The 18,958-nt window shown below is 40.6% G+C and overlaps 1 protein-coding gene across 1 annotated transcript in view; it reads left to right on the top strand.

Moving 5' to 3' along the window:
- Positions 1–18,958, top strand: part of VAV3 (vav guanine nucleotide exchange factor 3) — a 334,983-nt gene that overhangs the window by 166,904 nt on the left and 149,121 nt on the right. Inside the window, exons 10-15 of the mRNA XM_010945807.3 lie at positions 103–198; positions 3,435–3,503; positions 5,172–5,258; positions 8,351–8,436; positions 9,978–10,110; positions 10,504–10,613. Coding sequence (XP_010944109.2) covers positions 103–198; positions 3,435–3,503; positions 5,172–5,258; positions 8,351–8,436; positions 9,978–10,110; positions 10,504–10,613 — 581 coding nt within the window. The remainder of the gene's footprint in view (positions 1–102; positions 199–3,434; positions 3,504–5,171; positions 5,259–8,350; positions 8,437–9,977; positions 10,111–10,503; positions 10,614–18,958) is intronic.

The raw sequence follows: 18,958 nt of genomic DNA, 5'->3' as shown, positions 1-18,958 counted from the left end.
AATAGCAGTTTTGCTTATGACTTTTGCATCTTTTTCTTTGAATGTTTGTGACTCCCTTTGATAAAACTAACAATATTAAATTTAAAAAAAATATTTCATTAGGAATGTTCCAAAAGAGCAAATAATGGGAAATTTACTCTTCGAGATTTGCTGGTGGTTCCTATGCAACGTGTTTTAAAGTATCACCTTCTTCTCCAGGTATGTAACTTAAAACCGTTTATTTGTTCATTTACTACATTCAGCAAAATATTAATGAAGCATCAACTGTGCTTCGAAACTTTATGTTTGGAGCCCTGTCCCCTTAACAATTTTCAATGATCAGGATAGCTACGTGGGAAATAACAGAGCAGCTGGGCATCTTTCCTTCCTTTTGGTAAAGATAATCCTGTGTCTTTCACAAAGTCATACATTTTGTCCTCCAAACAGAACTGGCCCCCAAAAAATGTTTAAAATTTAAAAACAAAGCAAAACAAATACAAATGTCCCTTCAACCAAATCTTCTGTCATTAGCAGTGATCATTTATTGGACTCTCAGTGTCGCTATATGCTTGAATTTTGCGGGTTAATTGTGTTAGAACCTATAAATGAAAGAGAGTTGTGTCACGTTCTGTGTTGCTTTCTGCTATGCCAGATTATAGTAAGACTGCATTTATTTTGAAGTGATTCTTGTTGTAACTCCAAAGCTTATGGTTTCCACGGTTAGTCTTCTAATGAGGGTGGAGAGTCTTATAAATTTAATTTGATAGCTGTACCAGGAGACTCATTAGTTCTGCTCCAAAGAAATATCTTACTGTATTAGTCTGTCAGCTCCACTGATACTTGTGAAATGTCATTTTGAAAAGATCTACTACCTGTAGGTGGAATGTCATTTTAAGTTTGCTGTGCTTTGTACATCTCATATATTAAATTTCTTGAACTGCAGCTGCAAAATTATTAGTCATTTCTATTTTTGTTCTACTGAGAAATCAGAAGGATTCAAACCCTGATTATTCCTTAAAAATGCGTTAAAACATTTATGAGACCTAAACTCAAAGCAACTTAATCAAATTGCATTTTATGAAAAAATAGTAAGGAAGACTTATGCAATCAGTTTCTGAGACATTGTGACACTAAAAACATGTCCACAAGAAGATAATAATTTATTTTGTAACTTTGGTATAGTCAAATACCAGCTGAAGAATTTAAAAAGTGCAGTTTTCAAGAAACACCCATTTTGGTCATGTTAAAGATTTTAGACAGACTTATAAAAGTATAAAATATGACTATATCGTTTTGAAATTTGGCAATTTTTTTTTACTAATTTTTCTTGGGTGGTTTTATATTTTTAATTTCAAAAATATATTTAGTTCCTTGATGGTTTTTTGAAATAGGAAAAGTTTTATCTGGGACACCGCACTTAAGATAGAAATTCTAGAAATGTTTTTCCATTTCAAAATAGTGTCGAGTAGAATTAATTTGTCTACTATTTAAAAATGTGTTGAATAAATGTGGTATGAATGTGCACATTTTCTACTTACTACTGTATTTTAGTGGGTAAATCAGTTTGGAAACGCCTTATGATTTGAAATCCCAGATCTATCAAATTAAAATATTTTATAGTGGGAGGGGGTTGAAACCTTGAGAATAATTTACTATTATTATTTAAGAAAGGAGAAGTAAAAATAGAAATAAAAGAATATCGCTTTACAGGTTTATTAGACGTAGCAGATTTGGTATCTGTAGGTTCTGTTTACAACTAGAAGCACCACTGGTACTGAATGCAGCAAAGGAATGGCTTCCATGGTCCACATACAGTGTTAGGCAGTCAGCAGTATAAAGCAGCCCCCCTCACATGGTGATGTTTAGACGGGGAGAGCGAAATGCAGTCTGTCGAGTGCAGTGCCATGGGATAGGGATGTGGAAGGTACCGAGGTGGTGACAACACGGACCTAGTTAATTACAGCTCGCATAGAGGCCTCTGTCAGGGAAGGCTTTGCAGAGGACAGATTGTTGAGTTGGGCTTTGAAGGAAGAATAACAGGTTGATAAGTGGCTCGGAGAGAAAGGGCTTTCTAAGGCGAGATAGCAGCAGGCCTAGTGGAATCAGATATTAGAATGCATTTTGAGAACTGCAATTAACTTAGCAGTACTAGAATGTAGGTTGTTTAGGTGGAAGTGGAGTGAAGTTGGAATTGGTGTGCAGAATTCAGATCCTGAGGTGTCTTCGAGGTGTGGATGACAACCTGAAGCTTCTGCGGGCTTCGTAGAAGTTTAACAGGATCTGACTTACATGTAGGGACTTCACTGATATCAAAAGAGTGAGTAGATGGTAGAGAGGATAGACTGCAAGTCAGAAGATCAGTCAGAATCCTGGTGTCCTGACCCATTTGAAAAAGGGCAGGGACTCGAACCGAGGTCCTGGTAGTCGGGCTGGTTTCCAGGGGAAGGACCAAAGGTAACAGAAGTCACCACTGAAGGGGAGGAAAGAGTCTGGGGCACCTTTTAGGTTTTGGCTTAAGTGATATCATACACTGTTGGAGGTGCCGTCATTCAGTGAACCATGAGCAGGAACAAGAGTAGGGTTGTGAGTGAGGGTGTGTTAGGCTTGGACATGTGGATTTCAGGGGCTTGTCAGACACCCAGGTCGAACTGTTTAGTTGGACATTAGAGACTGGGACTCAGGCGTGAGTCCTGAATTGAGCACATTCATTGGAGAGCCACTGTCTCGTGAGGAGATAGAGGACATTATGGCAATGGTTGTGATGGAATTCTTAGAGTATTTAAAGTAAGGATAACAGAAGACTGAGGTGAAAATCTAGGGAGCAGTAATTTCTAAGGTGCAGATAAAGAAGAAAGTGTGGAAGACAAGTGAATAGGCAGACATTTAAGATGGACTGACAAATAACAACAGCTACAAACAGAGCGCCTTATGTCTCTGAGGCCAAAGGAGAGGCTCCATCATCACGATCAAAAGCTGTGGTGGGGGGACGGGGTACAGCTCAGTGTAGAGCGCTTGCCTAGCACGCATGAGGTCCTGAGTTCAATCCCCGGTACTTCCATTCAAAATAAATAAGTAAATAAATCTAATTACCCCCCCCAAAGCCATCAGGTGGCCAAGTTTGAATACGAGTGAAAAGTATCATTTCAGTTGGCCAGGAGGGGCCTTTCATAACACCTGGGAAGAGGGTCAGTGTGATAATGGGGGACAGAATTCAGGTTCAGCTTTGAAAGGAAAATGTTTTCCAACCATTGTCTCATGTTCGTTTGATGTCTTGTTGAAGTCTTACCAAGACATTGGTATTGAATTTGATGAAATTTTTGAAAACAGAGCCTGCTTGCATCAGATTTACCATATTATGGTGCGAGTAATGATAAAAATGGTTTATTATTTAAATGTTTTCTTATATTTTGGTTTTAATTGGATGAAAGTAGTACTAAACTGTATCTTCCAAATAGGAGCTGGTCAAACACACCATGGATCCTATGGAGAAGGCCAATCTGAAACTGGCCCTTGACTCAATGAAGGTAAGACAAACGAATCATTCACTTGTTTGTATTTCTTACTTTTGCCTAAAAACAATGGACTATAAACGGCTAATACATACGTATGATATGTTAGTATATAATATAATATCTGTAAGTATTGGTAGAGTTTTGCTTTTGGTGGGGAGAGGTGGATATTTTTAACTGAAATCAGTATCTTTGCATGCATTTAATTGTTAGACAAAAACAAAACAAAGAAGTTTATTAAAATAACTTTTGTTATTTATGAAAGTATGACAACTTTCATAACCACCAGGAAGGATTTAATAGAAAGGTTTTACTTCACATTCCTTTTCTGGTTACTAAGAGAAAACTGTTGGCTTGTGCAAGCTGATGACTTCGGAACACTGGCGTGACTTGTCCTCAAGTCAGGCTGTCTGCCAGGTGGACCTCTGTGGATGCTGTGTATCAGCACACGTGGATTGGTTTGAGTTTCTGTTTCAGGTAATAAATCTGAAAATCAAGAACTACAAGTAGATGAATGAATGCTTTTTCAGCATATTGGGGAATCTGTAAAACCCTGATTTCCATGCTCTGCTGGACTCTGACTTTGGAAGAAATAATATTTGCCCCTAACTTAAAATTAAAACATAAGCAAATACTTGTTCTCAAAACAAAATACCAATGTGACTCTGCTCAGAGCAATGCATAATTACTTGCCTGTGTCTCTGTGCCAATTTTAGTGTTAAGCCTGCCGTTCAGCTGACATTAATATCCTGTCAGGAAACATCACACATTTATTATTATAAAAAATAATCATACCAAGTTTTCCATTTTTTAAAGAGGTCGTGTATAGATATATCCTAGGAAAAGTCAGGCTTTCATTTAGAACAAAGTTAGGAACTGCTTTTTGCCAGGGTTCTGTTCCTGCTGTTACAGATGAATGTAAGAGGGTAGAGAAAAAAGAAAAAGAACCCAGAAAGCAGGAAAAATCTGGAGCATGTATAATAAAAATAGCTGGTTACAGTATCGGAAGATTAGCTCATGTTCCCTCAAATATGAGAAAAGACATTTTAAAATAGGTGAAGGCACACGGAGAAGCTGGGCCGGCGCTGTCTGTGCGCTGCGGGTCATTTTCCTGTTCTCTGGCTTCTCTGCCCCCTTTACTTCCCCACTATTAACTCTTTGAAATTGAACTGGCCTCCTGGACAGAATGCTCTCAGGAGCTAAGACACTAGCTGGATGCAGACAACAGTCCTGCTGGATTCGCTGTCTCACTCCGAGTTACATTTTTCTCCCGGCTCATCTTTGATGATTGTCCTGATTCTAACCCAAGTGCAAATGTGATTCCCTCAAGGTCAGCTGTTAACTCGTGTGGAATTTACATTCTCCCGACCTGGTTTCCTGTTTGTTGTTCTCCATGGCAGCATATTTTGTTTGTTTTTGTTTTTTATCCTTGCTCTTTTCGGTGGAGGGTGGGTGGGTGGTAAATGACAAGGCTTTAGTCCTCCCAGCTGTATGCCAGACAGCGCTAAACTGCTTTTGAGATGCAGCTTTGATTGACTGGGCGTTCATTTGATTGTCACTGAGAAGTTACGGTGGTAACTTTGACCACTAATGAAATTAATGATGTGCTTTCTTTCAAACCGTTCTCATCTCTTGTCTAATCTTATCCTGCTTCTTTTCTCTGCCCCTCTCTTTGTTCTTTAGGACTTGGCACAATATGTGAATGAAGTGAAAAGAGATAATGAGACCCTTCGTGAAATTAAACAGTTTCAGCTATCTATAGAAAATCTGGTATGTAATTATCATTCCATCCAGCCTCCCCAGCCCGCAAGCTGGGGGACGTTCTAGGAGTTGTTTTTGAAGGAAAGATAGTTTACCTTCAAGTTCCTGTTGTTCCGGATTTTGTTTTGTTTTTTTTTTCCTGAGTTCTCTTTGGCAGCCTCCGCATGGATGTCTGGTGGCACCTGGGACACATCGTTGTCCAGAGACTTTCTGCCATGGCTGCCTTTCTCACCTCAGTCACACGGTGATCCCTCTTCACCCAGCAGTCCCAGTTCTGAACACTGGAGTCCATTTTTTCCTTGTCTTTTCCTCACCCCCCTACATACTGATGGCGGAGTCCTGTTACTTAATTCATTTTATGTGTATTTACTGGGTGACCCTCGTGTGCTTGGGACTGGGGCTGCAACTCTGAACAGCATGGTCTCCGAGTTGAGGAGACAGTAGGAGTTTAAAAATACTCTGTTGGGATCAGCGCTGTGACCAGGCTGCTGCAACAGAGGATGGTGAGGGGAGTCCCGGTTTAGATAAGACAGCCAGAAAAAGTCCGTCTGAGTCATTTGTCACTTGAGCCTGAAGAAGCCAGTGGCACAGGGGTCTGTGGAGAGAGGATTCCAGGCCGAAGCCTTAGCAGGTGAATGGCCCAGAGATGGGCAAGAAAGAGCCAGGGCTGTACGAGAAGCTGAAAGGCAAGAGAGGCTGGAAGTTGAGAGCAAAAGGAAGGAGGGTGGGCTGTGCGGTGGGGGAGGCGCAGGAGGCCTGCAGCCCCCAGCCTGGGGGCCAAGGAGGCGTGTGTGACCGGAGGGCTTCACAGCCTGAGCTGCATGTCGAGGAAGCCCTTTCAGCCGGCAGCCGGGCAGCAGGTTATTGAGGTGGTTCCCAGAGCGAGATGACGGAGGCCTGGGTGAAGCTGTGGGTGGGGAGACAGAGCTGAGTGAACGGACTTAAGAGACTTTTCTTGGCAGAGCAATGCTAGTGTTGCATTGCAATGCAATGTTCTCCGAAACATCGTGAGTCTGGGTGTCGTTCCACATGTACAGCCTGTTCCCCGTTTCAGGACTTCATTGGCCACCTTTCCAGTTACGGTAGCCTCTCATCACCCCTTCACATAGTTCCATTTCCAAAATGCGGATTTCTCAGTTCTACTCTCCTTCCCAGTCTTGTCGAGATTTTCTGTTACCTTCAAGACTCAGTCAGTATTCCTTAGCAAGATATTAAGGCCTTCAGTGATTTGGCCTTAAGCTATTTCCCTAAACGTATCCAGCTAATAAGTGTCCGCATGCTTTATCTCACAGCTCCCCTGCTGCGCTGTGAGGTCTCTGACTTGCCATGCATTTTTGTAGTTCTGCCCTTGATTATAATGTCAAAGCCTGGAATAATATCTTTTTACATTATTCCTTATCATTTTTCTTCAAGGTCCAACTGAAATTAATTCTTTCCCTAATCCCTCATCTCTCTTTCTCTTTGTAATTCCATAGCACATGGCCTGGATGGCTGTTTTTTTTTTAATTGTGGTAAAATACATATAAAACATAAACTTTACCATGTGTAGGTAGGCAGTTTTGTGACATCAGATGCAGTCATCCTGTTGTGCGGCCACCACCATCATCCATTGTCAGAACTCTTTTCCTCTTGTAAAACTGAAGCTCTCTCCCTAGGAACACCAACTCCTCCGTCCTCCTGGACCCTGGCAACCGCCGTTCTACCCTCTGCCCTTATGAAGGATTAGATATTGATACTTACCACGCTTTTGTTCGCACATATTTTCTCACGTTCTGTGGGTTGCCTTTTCGCTTGGGTGTCCTCTGCACAAAATTTTCATTTTTGCTAAAGTCCATCCTACCGATCTTTTGTTGCCTGTGCTCTTCGTGTCATATCTAAGAAATCATTGCTAAATCCTATGTTATAAACCTTTCCCCCTATGTTTTCTTCTAAAAGCTTTATATTTTTAGCTCTTTGATCCACTTGGAGTTAATTTTTGGATACCGTATAAAGGAAGGGTCCAGCTTCATTCTTTTGTCTGTGCATGCCCGGTTCCCCAGCACCATTTGTTGGAAAGGCTCTCCTGTCAGCCATTGAGTGGTCTTGGCACTCTTGTCAAAAATCATTTGGCCATCTATGTGAGGGCTTATTTCTGGATGTTCTGTTCTACTCCATTGGTTTAGAAGTCTGTGTTTATGCCAGTTGCATACTGTTTAATAGCTTTGTAAAAAGTTTTGAGATCGGGGAGTATGAGACCCCAACCTTGTTCTTTTTTAAGATTGTTTTACCTATTAAGGGTCCCTTGTGATTCCACATGAATTGAAGGATGGAGTTTTCTGTTTCTGCCAAAAACATCATTGGAATTTTAGTAGGAAACATTTATTTTTATACTTTTTTGCAGTACAGTTAATTAATTTCCTATCTTTTTTCTTAGAATGCATGCATCTAGGTGTTAGTGATCATTTTCAGTCAATTCTTTTTTCCTTTATCACCTTAGTTAGGTGCTCATAAATACTTAAAACTTTTTATCGTATGTCTCTGGGGAAATGGCTCGTTATTTTTAATCATTAAGTCAGAACTTTTCATTCCTGGGATCTTTGCTCAGGGAAGCCATTCTTGACTTCTGAAACCAAATTATGTCCCCCAGCCATGCGTGCTTCCTATTCTCTTCCTTCGTGACTGTCACACATTTGTCATCATTTACTTCCATGAATGTTTGTTCCCGCACTGGGCAGTATGTTTCAGGAGGGCAGAGTCTGGGTCAGTCTGCCCTGTGCCTGTTACAGTGGCTGGCACAAAGCGGATGCTCAGTAAATATTTATTGCTGTAAATTCTTTGTGATTTGAATTTTTCCAATTCTCTCCTTCTGTAGCTAACTTCTCTATTAGGCTTGTAAGTGGAATCGGTTAATGTCCTCAGCATGCCTTCTGGGATGACCAAGGACAAGCTTTGTTTCAAAGCGTATCATGTTGATCTGAGGTTTTTAGAGTCTATGCGGTAAAAATGTAAAATGATAAAACTTGTTATGTAATAAGGTTATGGTCCCCAGGAAGCCTCACTAATGCTTATTTCTGTTTTTAAGTGATTGTGAAAAACTGAGACATGTAAATTTTACATTTTAGAACCAACCAGTTTTGCTTTTTGGACGACCTCAGGGAGATGGTGAAATTCGGATAACCACTCTAGACAAGCATACAAAACAAGAAAGGTGAGAAGGATCAGTGCTCACTTTCAAAATAAGTAATTAGTAGCAGGAGATTGAGAAAATCTTAAAAATTGAGTTCCTCCAGGACAAAGGAGGGAAACAAAGGCAGAAAAACAAGGGCACGGACCAATCTATGTTTTTTAAATTCCCCATGTAGGTATGATAATGTTGTTCTGGTATCTGTTGATTTGCCTAAGTTTGAGTTCTTAGGAAGGAAATGACAAATATAAAACATCAGCTAAAGTGAAAAAGTCCATGAAAATGAGCGTAGTGACAGAGCAGTAATAGACAACTACCATAAAAGCACAATTGTTTGTTTATTTATTTATTTTGGTATACATTTTAAAGTAACTAAAAATAATACAGAATGTTCTGAGAAGGAAGTCCAAGTGAGGACCATTTAGTGAGACTTTTTTGAGGGAGGCTTGTAGGTGGAGTCTGTAAAGATCAGTGAGCTTGGCCTGGTGTCCCTAATTATACACATGTGATTGTCAAACTGATTTATTTGGTTGAAATGGCCATTTTCTGGATCCTTTGGAGACTGGAAAGTCAGCCAGCAGGGGGCAGCATCAGCTCTTACTTCCATCTTAATACCCAGGCTCTAAAGGTAGCTGCCAGAAGATACATGTCCTTTTAGCCTCTCCAGGAAAATAGGCTTGGAAAGTGATGCAAGTAATAGAGCTATGCGAGTGTATTGTCACCGTCATCATTTAAAAAAAAATGTGTGCATGTTAATCACCAACTGAGAGTTTTCGAAAAGGTGCAAGTATGGGTGTTGAATGTCAGGATTAGCAGGTTTGTCTTCTCCCCCAGTTACATTGTTTTTACTGAGATAGAAGGGAAATCTCAACATGTAGATGTAACCGTAATTTCTCCAGCTTCTGTTTGGGTCACATAGCACTCAGTTTGTGGTTCAGGCGGTCCATTAAGTCACGAGGAAATACTTCACACGGTAGACGCGTGAGTTCCCCGAGCAGACCCAAGTGTGGATCCTGCCTGGCACCCACTGGCCATGTGACCTTGATAAAGTCCTCTCATTTCTCTGAGCCTCAAGCCATCTCCCCAGCAAAACGAAGGTATGATAATACCTATCTCAGGAGATGGTCCTGGGGACTTAAATTAAGGGAGTCATCTTCATGGAAGGGATTCTGACTGACTCCTAGTAACATGAGTAGATGTTAACTGCTATTGTTGTCATTAAAATTATTCCATAAATGTTTAGCTTTTAAACTAAAAAAAAAAGAAAAAAAAAAGAATACTGCCTCTTGCACAACTCTTTTTGGCTTAATTGTTCCTGACAGCAACTCCCACAGCGTGCATATCATTCTCATTATAATTTTGCCTATTTTTTAAGCAAGGAAACTGAGGTACAGCAAGGTCATTCATTTAGTAAAGGGCAGTGCCAGGACACACACACAGTTCATTCCTTTCAGACACTGCCTTTGTCTTTAACTCACAGAAAAATCAAATTTTACCTGGGAAGAATTAACCCACATGCTTCCAAACCATTTAAATCAATCTCTCTTTCTCTTTCTCTCTCTCAGGCATATCTTCTTATTTGATCTGGCAGTGATTGTATGTAAAAGGAAAGGTGATAACTATGAAATGAAGGAAATAATAGATCTTCAGCAGTACAAAATAGCCAACAATCCTACAACTGATAAAGAAAATAAAAAGGTGAATTCTTGGAAATGAATAACTGATTTGCTCGTAACTTTGACTATTCAAAGAAAGTGGGCTGCTAGCTTAATGTGAGAGGCAGTTTATTGATCCAGGTGTTTTTGTTTCTAGAGATTAATTAGAAGCAAGCCTCTGTGAGAAATAATTGGACAGTGCCACGGCTGATATGATCACCTCAAATGCCTTAATGATCAAGGCAGCAAAATGCATTTGGCATAGCAGTCGTTACAGATATGAAATTGGCTACAATAATCTTGATTGTTCACAGTTTGTATGATGATAAGGCTATGAGAGGTTTGTGGATGATTCTGGTGGTGTGTTAGTGAATTTGGAAACCTGATGTTATTAATGAATGATACCTATTAACCCGAGGAATGTTAATTTTAACAGTGGTCTTACGGCTTCTACCTCATCCACATCCAAGGACAAAATGGGTTGGAATTTTATTGCAAAACAAAAGATTTGAAGAAAAAATGGCTGGAACAGTTTGAAATGGCTTTGTGAGTATCTCTGCTTTTAAAAGTGCTTTTTTTCTATTGCATAAGTCTCTTACAAACAATAGGCTAATAATAAATGTACTCTAATGTTTGTAGCATGCATACAGAGACCGTGAAAACACTGTGCTCCGAGCATGAGTGCTATGCTGCCGTCTGCTTGATAACTTTGGTCTCCGCAGAGATGTTTTGGCGAATTTCTTCAAGAAAAAGAAAGAGGGAGCTCTAACCTTCTGTTTGACTTTCTTATGGGCATATTTAATTCTTGAGCTTTCACCAGTCCCTGAAAATATTAATTATTCTAATGATAAACTTCTAATATAATTGCCATGTTCTATATACATCTTTAAATTAAAGAGAAATACCCCCAAACACATACACACCCATGTATACACACAAGCACATCTTTTAGTTTTAATAGAAAGATTGATTTCTTCCTCCTGTTTTGTTTTTAACTCATTTATTTGAATTCTGGGTAAATGGCTTGACATATTCAATGAATGCTTCAAGGACGTGATTTCTTTCAGTGTTCTTTCCTTTTATTAAAGTGGAGCTAAACAAGAAGTGGGGAATAAATCAGAACTGTTACAAAAGGAATGGCATAAAGAGATGTAATTATATAAGAACATGTCACTGTAGGGGTCTCTTTTCAGTTTTGAGGTTTATGGATTAAAAGGTGCATAATGACCCTTGTTATGAAACATATAGGTCACCCTGAAATTGAAACTGTTAACAGAAGGTGAAATTAAGGAAGAAAAAAAACCACTTTTGTAATCTACTTCATTCTAGCATTATTTACCTTTTGTAGACAAATTCTATCAGATTTTTTTGTTTGCTTTTTCTTTTGCTTTGTTTTTGTAAGTGTTCATATTAATGTAAAATGGAGCAAGGATTATAATATTTTTATTGTAGTTTTGAAGTGAGAAAAATAGAAATTTTCTTTAGATTATTTTCTCTAACATTTTGAGAGAGAGGATTGTGCAGCTAACATATTTTTCAGCCCATAGACAATTCTGGATTTAGCAGTAACCACTGCCATGAACTGGCTGCATAGTCTTAGCCGATTTGTTTATCCTCTCAGAGCCTCAGTTTCCTCCTCTGTAAAATAGGGATAATAGTATTTTGAATTCAAGATACTTTGTGTCAAGCAGAGTGGCGGCCACACGGTACAGCGGCAGTGATAAGTATTGAACAGCGAGTGGTATCTGTTGTTACCACTGTTACTTATATTGTTTTATATTTTGGATCCTAATAAAATCAGAGGGCATTTTTCAGTATACTATGATAGTTCTTAACATTTATTATTATTGATTATAACAACTAAACAGAAAAGCTTAGTAGTTGTGTGCATCAATAAAATGAGTATTCTACAGGGACCTCCCTGGTTTGGGGCACCGATGATGAAGTTGGTGACCTCCGCCCAGTCTCTGATGAACATAAACCTAGTGTGCTGTTGTAGTGAGGTTTCAAGCGATAGCCTGCACTTGGACTGGAGCAGTTGGGGTTGGGGTGACAGGATGCTGGGGTTCTGATACTGTGAAAAGGCAGAGCTGATCTCAAGCCTTCACTCTTGTGGAAAGGATGCTGGGCTGGTATTTTCTTATGGATTCTGTTTGGCTCTATAATCGTTACATGAGTGAAGGAATTTCTGCAGAGGAGGGAAGTTAAATTTCTTGTCCAGAGAAGGCAGGCTCCTTGGACTATGTAACAGGCTTATCACTTAATATTTTGTTCAGTTGATGTAAATTAAAAACAGCTAAGCTCTGGATACAAGAGACTCAACAAGATGGATGCTTATCTCTCTTTTTCATGTAAAAGAATCTGGGGTAGGTAGACAAGGGTGGTACTGTGGATCTCTGGAGTACTGTCGGGAACCCAAGCGCAGATCTTCCTGCTCTGCCAATTTCACCCTTTGGCTTCTGTCCTCAGGGTTGGTCAACCTTGTCATCCAGAATATCTGCTGGAGCTCCAGCCATCACATCTACATTCTTGGCAGCAGAAAGTGATCCTCATTTTTAAGGATCCTTTGCAGAAATGCTATAAATTTCTGTTACGTAATATTGATTAGCACATTGTCACATGGCCACATCTGACAAGGGAGCCTAGGAAATACAGTCTTCATTCTGTGCAAGGTTATGCTCGGCTAAGAATCAAGTTTCTCTTATTGTGGGAGGAAAGAGAAATGGGTAGTTGTAGGCAACTGTCAGTCTCTGTTGTGTGGGTATATACATACCGGAGGAGTATGGGGGGGTTTAAATAGTTTCACCACAAGAAAGATGGCTGTACCACACACAGGGACCCTGCGACTCTTCATCTTTGAGCACATTCTAAGCATGTCAACAACATAATTAAACACCCATGGAAGTGGTTATTTGTATTTCAGAGTTCCATCAATTACCCATGCAGATGGTGAGAGGGTGGAGGTACCTGTTTTTGAAAATTACTTAAAGTTTGACTTTAAGCAGGGATTATGCATGTATGATAAAATAAGGATTTTATTCAAGCACCAGAATATTCTATTATTTTATTTCCTCTCCTCTTTTTTGAAACTGAAGTTATGCTGGAGAGCCCTGCTTCCAGCTTTGTAAGACAGATCTTGCTTGTCATGTGCTCAGGAAAGTTGAATAATCTAGGTGAGTCCTGAAGCTTAAGACTTCACCTAGGCTCAAATTTTGCTATTTTATCCATTATCTAAAGTTCTAGTACTCTTAATCTATGAGCCATGGAGGAGAAAAGAAAACTCAGAAATCCTGCAGCATTCATGACAGGACGTGATGAACAGTAAGCCATGTGCATTTCCACAGGCCAGCTCCTTCCAGTCCCTTTGGCATTGACAAGGGTCCTGTGAATCCTCCTGTTGATTCTGGAGTGTTGCTTTAAGAGATTTTGAAAAGGAAAGGGAGGCATTGGTAGGAAGGTGGTGGGAAATGAAGGGAGGTGATATTTTAAGACTGATGAAATGCTTGCCAGTTCTATTTATAGAAGATGGCAATTCTGCTGTTTATAGGACAATTGGATCATTTTTATTTAAAAAAATTGCAAATCACCTTTAAGGCATTTAAAATACTGCTCTTAATTTAGAATATTAGAAAGGGCCATAGAAAGGCATGAAGACCAAGAAACAGTAAGTGTCTGGTAAATGCAAATCATTTCCCCAGAGGTGACCTAAATCTGAGCGTCCGTCTTTCCTAAGCACGCCCCATCCCTGCTCAGTAGCGTGCTCTCTGACCTTCTTTGGCCATAACCACTTCCAGCGTTTTACAGAATGCACCGGACCACATCAGAACTTGGCAAACCTCTGGAAGGAAGGCTTCGCAGAGAGAAAAGCCGCAGTGACCCACTTGGGAAGGGCAGGAAGAAGGATGCCTTTTTTCTTCTTTCCTGTGAGGAGAGGTGGTCGCAGGACTGATGGCTCTTGAGGTTGTTGGAATGGTTACTGAGCCGAGGAATGCTTGAGAGCTCTAGTTCTGGGGATTGCACTCTAAAGAAGAGATTTAGATCTTTAAAAGCCTGATTGATATGCGTTGTTTATTCTTATTTATTTCCGAAAGGGCTTTTTGTCATTGTCTCCCACAGTTCCATTTAGTCATCTGTGAAATAGGATGGGATGTATTTTTATGAGAATAAGCTGGTTCTCATAATGATGTTGCAAAGTGTAGATATGAGTGCCCATAGTGGTGTTCAAAATATTATCAGAAAGCTATGGATGGGTTTCCTTCACATCCCTGAAAGCCAGTGTTTTTGCGAATTCTCCTGTTAGATTTAAAGTAACGAACATTGTCATACCCATTTTATAGCTCAGGAAGCTAGCAGTCGCAGGGCTATTTCAGCAAATTTGTCCGAGTTCAGGGCTCTGTCATTTGCAATAGAGTTCAGGATCTCAGTTCACAGCGTTTTCTTTATCCATGAAGGTGCTAAGATAAGCACCCAGGCTCAAACCGTGTTATCTAAAACTGGAGTCAGGTTTCTTTCTTCCTTTTTCTTTTTTTTTTTTTTTCCCCCACAGTGACTAGGACCTAGAGGATAAGGCAGTGCCCTTAAATGTTCCAGAAATAAGTCAAAGATGGGTAAAATATGAAATAAAGAAATTGAACAGTAGAATAAGAAGACTTTTAAAAGGGAGAGCTAGAGAAAGAAAAGTAAAATAGGATGAAAAAAAGAGCATCACATATGGTAGAAAGTGGTAGGTTCTGAGCCGGCCTCTGTCGTGTTTGTTGAAGAGAGGTGAGAGGCCCTCTTGCCTGGAATTTCTTCTGACTGACCTGACCCAATTCTTGAAATTCTAACAATTTATGTATACTCCCTTGAAGAAAGGAAGCCCCCCTGAAGATGCACGTACCCTTCTTACCACGCTATGTAAGATTTCTCCCCTGTGGACCACATGCCAGGCACGGCGCCACATGGATTACCTAAGGCAAAATAGCAGAGACGTCGTTAATGTCTGATAAAATATTAGCCCGGGATATGTGTCTGTTAAAAGCTAGGACTGATGGTAGCGGGGAGAAGAGGAGGAAAAGGGAGTATAGAAATTCTAGAGTTGGGGAGGGGCCCTGGGACAAGGCTGCCTTGTCACTGGGCAGGGCAGTCAGTCCCTGAGCTTTGTTTCCCACGATGAACCCCTGACCCTGAAGAGGAGTGCTCTCCAGGTGGGGCGGGGCAGGGCAGGGGGCAGGAATCCAGCCGGTTAAACTCCACAAATCCGCTTAATCTGAGCAAGTGTTTCTTTCTGATTGATTCCCCATTTACTTCCAAGGAATTTGAGGTCACTCACCATAAAAAGCACACATGCCACAGAATTAAAAAGAAAAATTTAAATAATCATGAGGTCAAACAGAACAGTGCTCCAAAGCATTTTCCTCAAACTCAGGCTCCACTCGACAAGAACATTTTCCTGAAATTCACCTTCTGTCTTTTGAATGTAAAAGCCATGAGTGTGTTTTTCACATATTAAATATAAAATTATATTTTATCAAATTTAATTTGTTTCAATCTAAAGATATTGCTCAGATAGTCTGACTACTAGAAGGGTGATTACCGGAGGAAATTGCATTCATTCGCCAAATATTTATTGAACACTTGCCTTATTGCCGGACCCTATTGGAAGCCCTGGCCAGATGACACTGAAGGAGCTCTTGCAATTGAATTTAAATGCTGTGACTTCTAAATATAATAATATTCAGTTAATATATAATGGATTGAATTTTAAGACTGAACTCTTGATATGTCTATCCAAATAATCTCTTCCTCAGAATTCCATCTATTCAAGTGTAGAAAGAGAGCCAAGGTTTGCCCTTCTCCTCCCCCATGTAATCAATTTCTCACCAATCTCTGCAGATTCAGTCTGACCACTTGCTTGCAGTCTTCAGCCTCACCTCCTTCAAGCCTTCCGCATCTCTAATTAACTTCCACTATTCCTGCATCGTCCTTATCAGTTCGTTCTTCAGGAAGCATCCAGGTGATCCGCTGTGTCCCGCCCCACTGAAGACCCTTCCTTGGCTGTTAATTGCACTGTGTATAATATCAAAATTCTTACCAGGACCTCAGAAGTCCCTGCATGATTTTATCCCACCCATCTCTCCAGCTACATCTCACACCCATTTGCTATAGTTAGAGTGAGTGCATTTTAGTTTTTGGAGAAAGTGCACAGGGCTCAGGTATTCAACTGTGAGGTTCCCTTATCCTACTTGTTAAAGATAATCATTACTTGCCTGTTCTATTTTCCTTGTCTTTTCTCCTCCTAAAGAGTAGGGACTCTTTCTTGCTTTTTGGAGAGAAGCTAAATTAAAAACTACATGGTTAATGCTGGGAGAAAAGGAAAAAGAAAGCTTCATAGGTCTGGGAATGGAAAGAAAGGTTTGGGTTTTGGTGTGAGCGAGGCAGTGCAATAGCGATGGGGTCTGAGGGATTTGGAACGGGGCACAGGGACTTTGAATTATATTCCTTCTGATGTTCTCTGAAATGCTAAGTAAAGAATGAAATTGCTCTTTGGTTATTTTGGTTGCCCTGTGCTATGCGTACCTTTAAGGCCCCAAGGCTGAACTTCCTGGGCCCTTGGATTGATGGCATTACCACTAGATCTAGCCATCTTTTTCATGGCTGTTCTCCCAGTGGACTAAAAACACCAAGAGGGCAGGGGTCCTGTCAATGTTGTTCACACACAGGACCCATTTTAGCACAATGCCTGGTCTGTAATGGATTATCATATTTTTATTGTAAATCTGAAACTTTATTTTCAAGTTTTCTGACAACAAGGGCAATTAAAAAAAAAGACTTGATGAATTAGAAAAGTATTTTTGTCCAACAAACTATCACAATAGCTCTCGAGGGAAAGAAACTTTTACTAGTGTGATACAGAAGGCTTTATAATCTGGATCCTTAGGTAAGAGACACTGAGAAAATATGTTCTCTGCCAGCAGCATTAGATTTTTTGAAGTTCTAGAAGTTGACATCATATATCATTATTCTTTTTCTTAAACTAGGCTTCTAAAGTAAGATTGCATTTGTTGTTGTTGTTTTTTGGAGATTGCAGTTTTTTGAAGGCGTTTGTGTAGATGTCTAACCTGATGTTTCCAGGTTATGTTTCTTTTTGTTCTTCTAGATATGTTTCTTTTTGGCAGTCTGATTCAATGCTTGATGGAACGTGAAACAAGCAAGATGCGTAACTTTCACATTACCTAGATTCTTTCAGATAATGCCGGTCCAATCTATACTTATGCTAAAAACTGCAGAGCAGTATGCAGCTCATGCTGTGTGGGGCCTCCTTGTCTCTAGGAGACATAGGAGATGAAGTTAGACTAGTTCTAAGGTCTGATGTGCGCAAAGCCACCTAATTCCTCGTATTTCTCTCTGTCCACATTTCCAGTTCTTTGTGACCTGCTCTTTTTTCCCGCCTATCAGGCTCGAGAGTCTTCATTCCTCCATTTTGCACCTGAAATCCAATCACGGTCTGCACTTTGTGTACTGATGGGTGTCACAAGGGAGACTCATTTCATGTGTCTGTTCCCTCTGCCCTTTCCCTGGTCTCCTTGACACCCTCAGCAGCACCTGGAGGGTAGTGTGACCCCCACCCGCATATGCTGCTCCCTGCAGCGGACCAGGACTTGCTGCTTCTCCTGCGGGGAGTGACTAGTCAGTTCAGAGAGAGGGCGCCTCCCCAAGCCTTCCTGGGATTTAGAGGAATAAAGCTGTGTTATGTTACACATCAAATCAGGATTAAGAGATCTGGTGAGTGTCTCGAGAGAAATGGTCTTTGTTGTTGACTGATGAGAGATCTTTTTTTTTTTTTTTTTTTTGAGTCTTTAAAAAAATTTTTTTTGGGGGGGTGTAGGTAATTAGGTTTATTTATTAATTTTTTTTTTAAGAGGAGGTACTGGGGATTGAACCCAACACCCTGTGCATGCTAAACATGGCCCCTACTGCTGAGCCAAACCCTCCCCCTGACCCATGTTTATGATGCCAGAGGATTGGCAGCAAATTTGACATTCTTTTGTGCACATTTAAAATACTGTGTTTATATTTCTGCCCGTTTGGAGAATCCTCCAGTAGCTCCGTGAAGCTAAGTTGGAGAATTCCAGCCCCACGCCCGCGGCCGCTGCTACTGCTAACACTGCTGCCCCCCTTCCCCACCTTTCTCCTCCTCTCCTTTGTCGTCGTCTTTGGGAGCTCTGTGGAGATCTTCTCAGATGTCTGTGTAAGTGTCTGTTGAGACTACAGATTGCATCTCCCAGAACAGAGGCCAGCATACTTTTTTTTATAAGGGGCCAAAAAGTCAATATTTTTAGCTTTGTGGACCCCATGACCCTGTCTGTCACAGCCACTCAGTTCAACCATTGTAATAACACAGCCATGGATACTACATCAACAATGAGTGTGGTGTATTCCAGTAAAATGGGTGGTGGGCTGTACTTAGCCACCCCTGTCTTAAAAGGCAGAGTTGATGATCTAGGCCTGTGTGGTGACACTCAAGGATCTCAGCTATAGTGGCATCACGCTGTGGCCTTTGGCAGAAGTGTGATTTTCTTAGCAACACTAATTCCTATTTAGGCATTGTGATGATTTAGTTACAAAATGTTCTCAGCTCCACCAAAACCAAAACCAAAACACCTGGATGAACTTTATATATACGGCTCTTTGTGTTCTGGAAACATTTTCTTTCCACCAGTGACGACATTTGTGCCTGTTATTTATTCTGGAATTCCCTCTTTGGGGAGCACACTGAGGACTGTTAGAAGGGGCGATGGAAGGCCCTGGGGGTGTCAGGAGTTGGTATGAGGGTGAGCCTTTCTGGACGAGCTGTACGTGGGGGTGACATTTGACTGTGGTGACACCTGCTTTGGCATTTTCTGAATATC

The sequence above is a fragment of the Camelus bactrianus genome, chromosome 9, assembly GCF_048773025.1.
Source record: "Camelus bactrianus isolate YW-2024 breed Bactrian camel chromosome 9, ASM4877302v1, whole genome shotgun sequence".
In the NCBI taxonomy this organism is placed as follows: Eukaryota; Metazoa; Chordata; class Mammalia; order Artiodactyla; family Camelidae; genus Camelus; species Camelus bactrianus.
The sequence above is the reverse complement of the archived record's forward strand: the minus strand, read 5'-3'. Positions and strand labels throughout refer to the sequence as shown.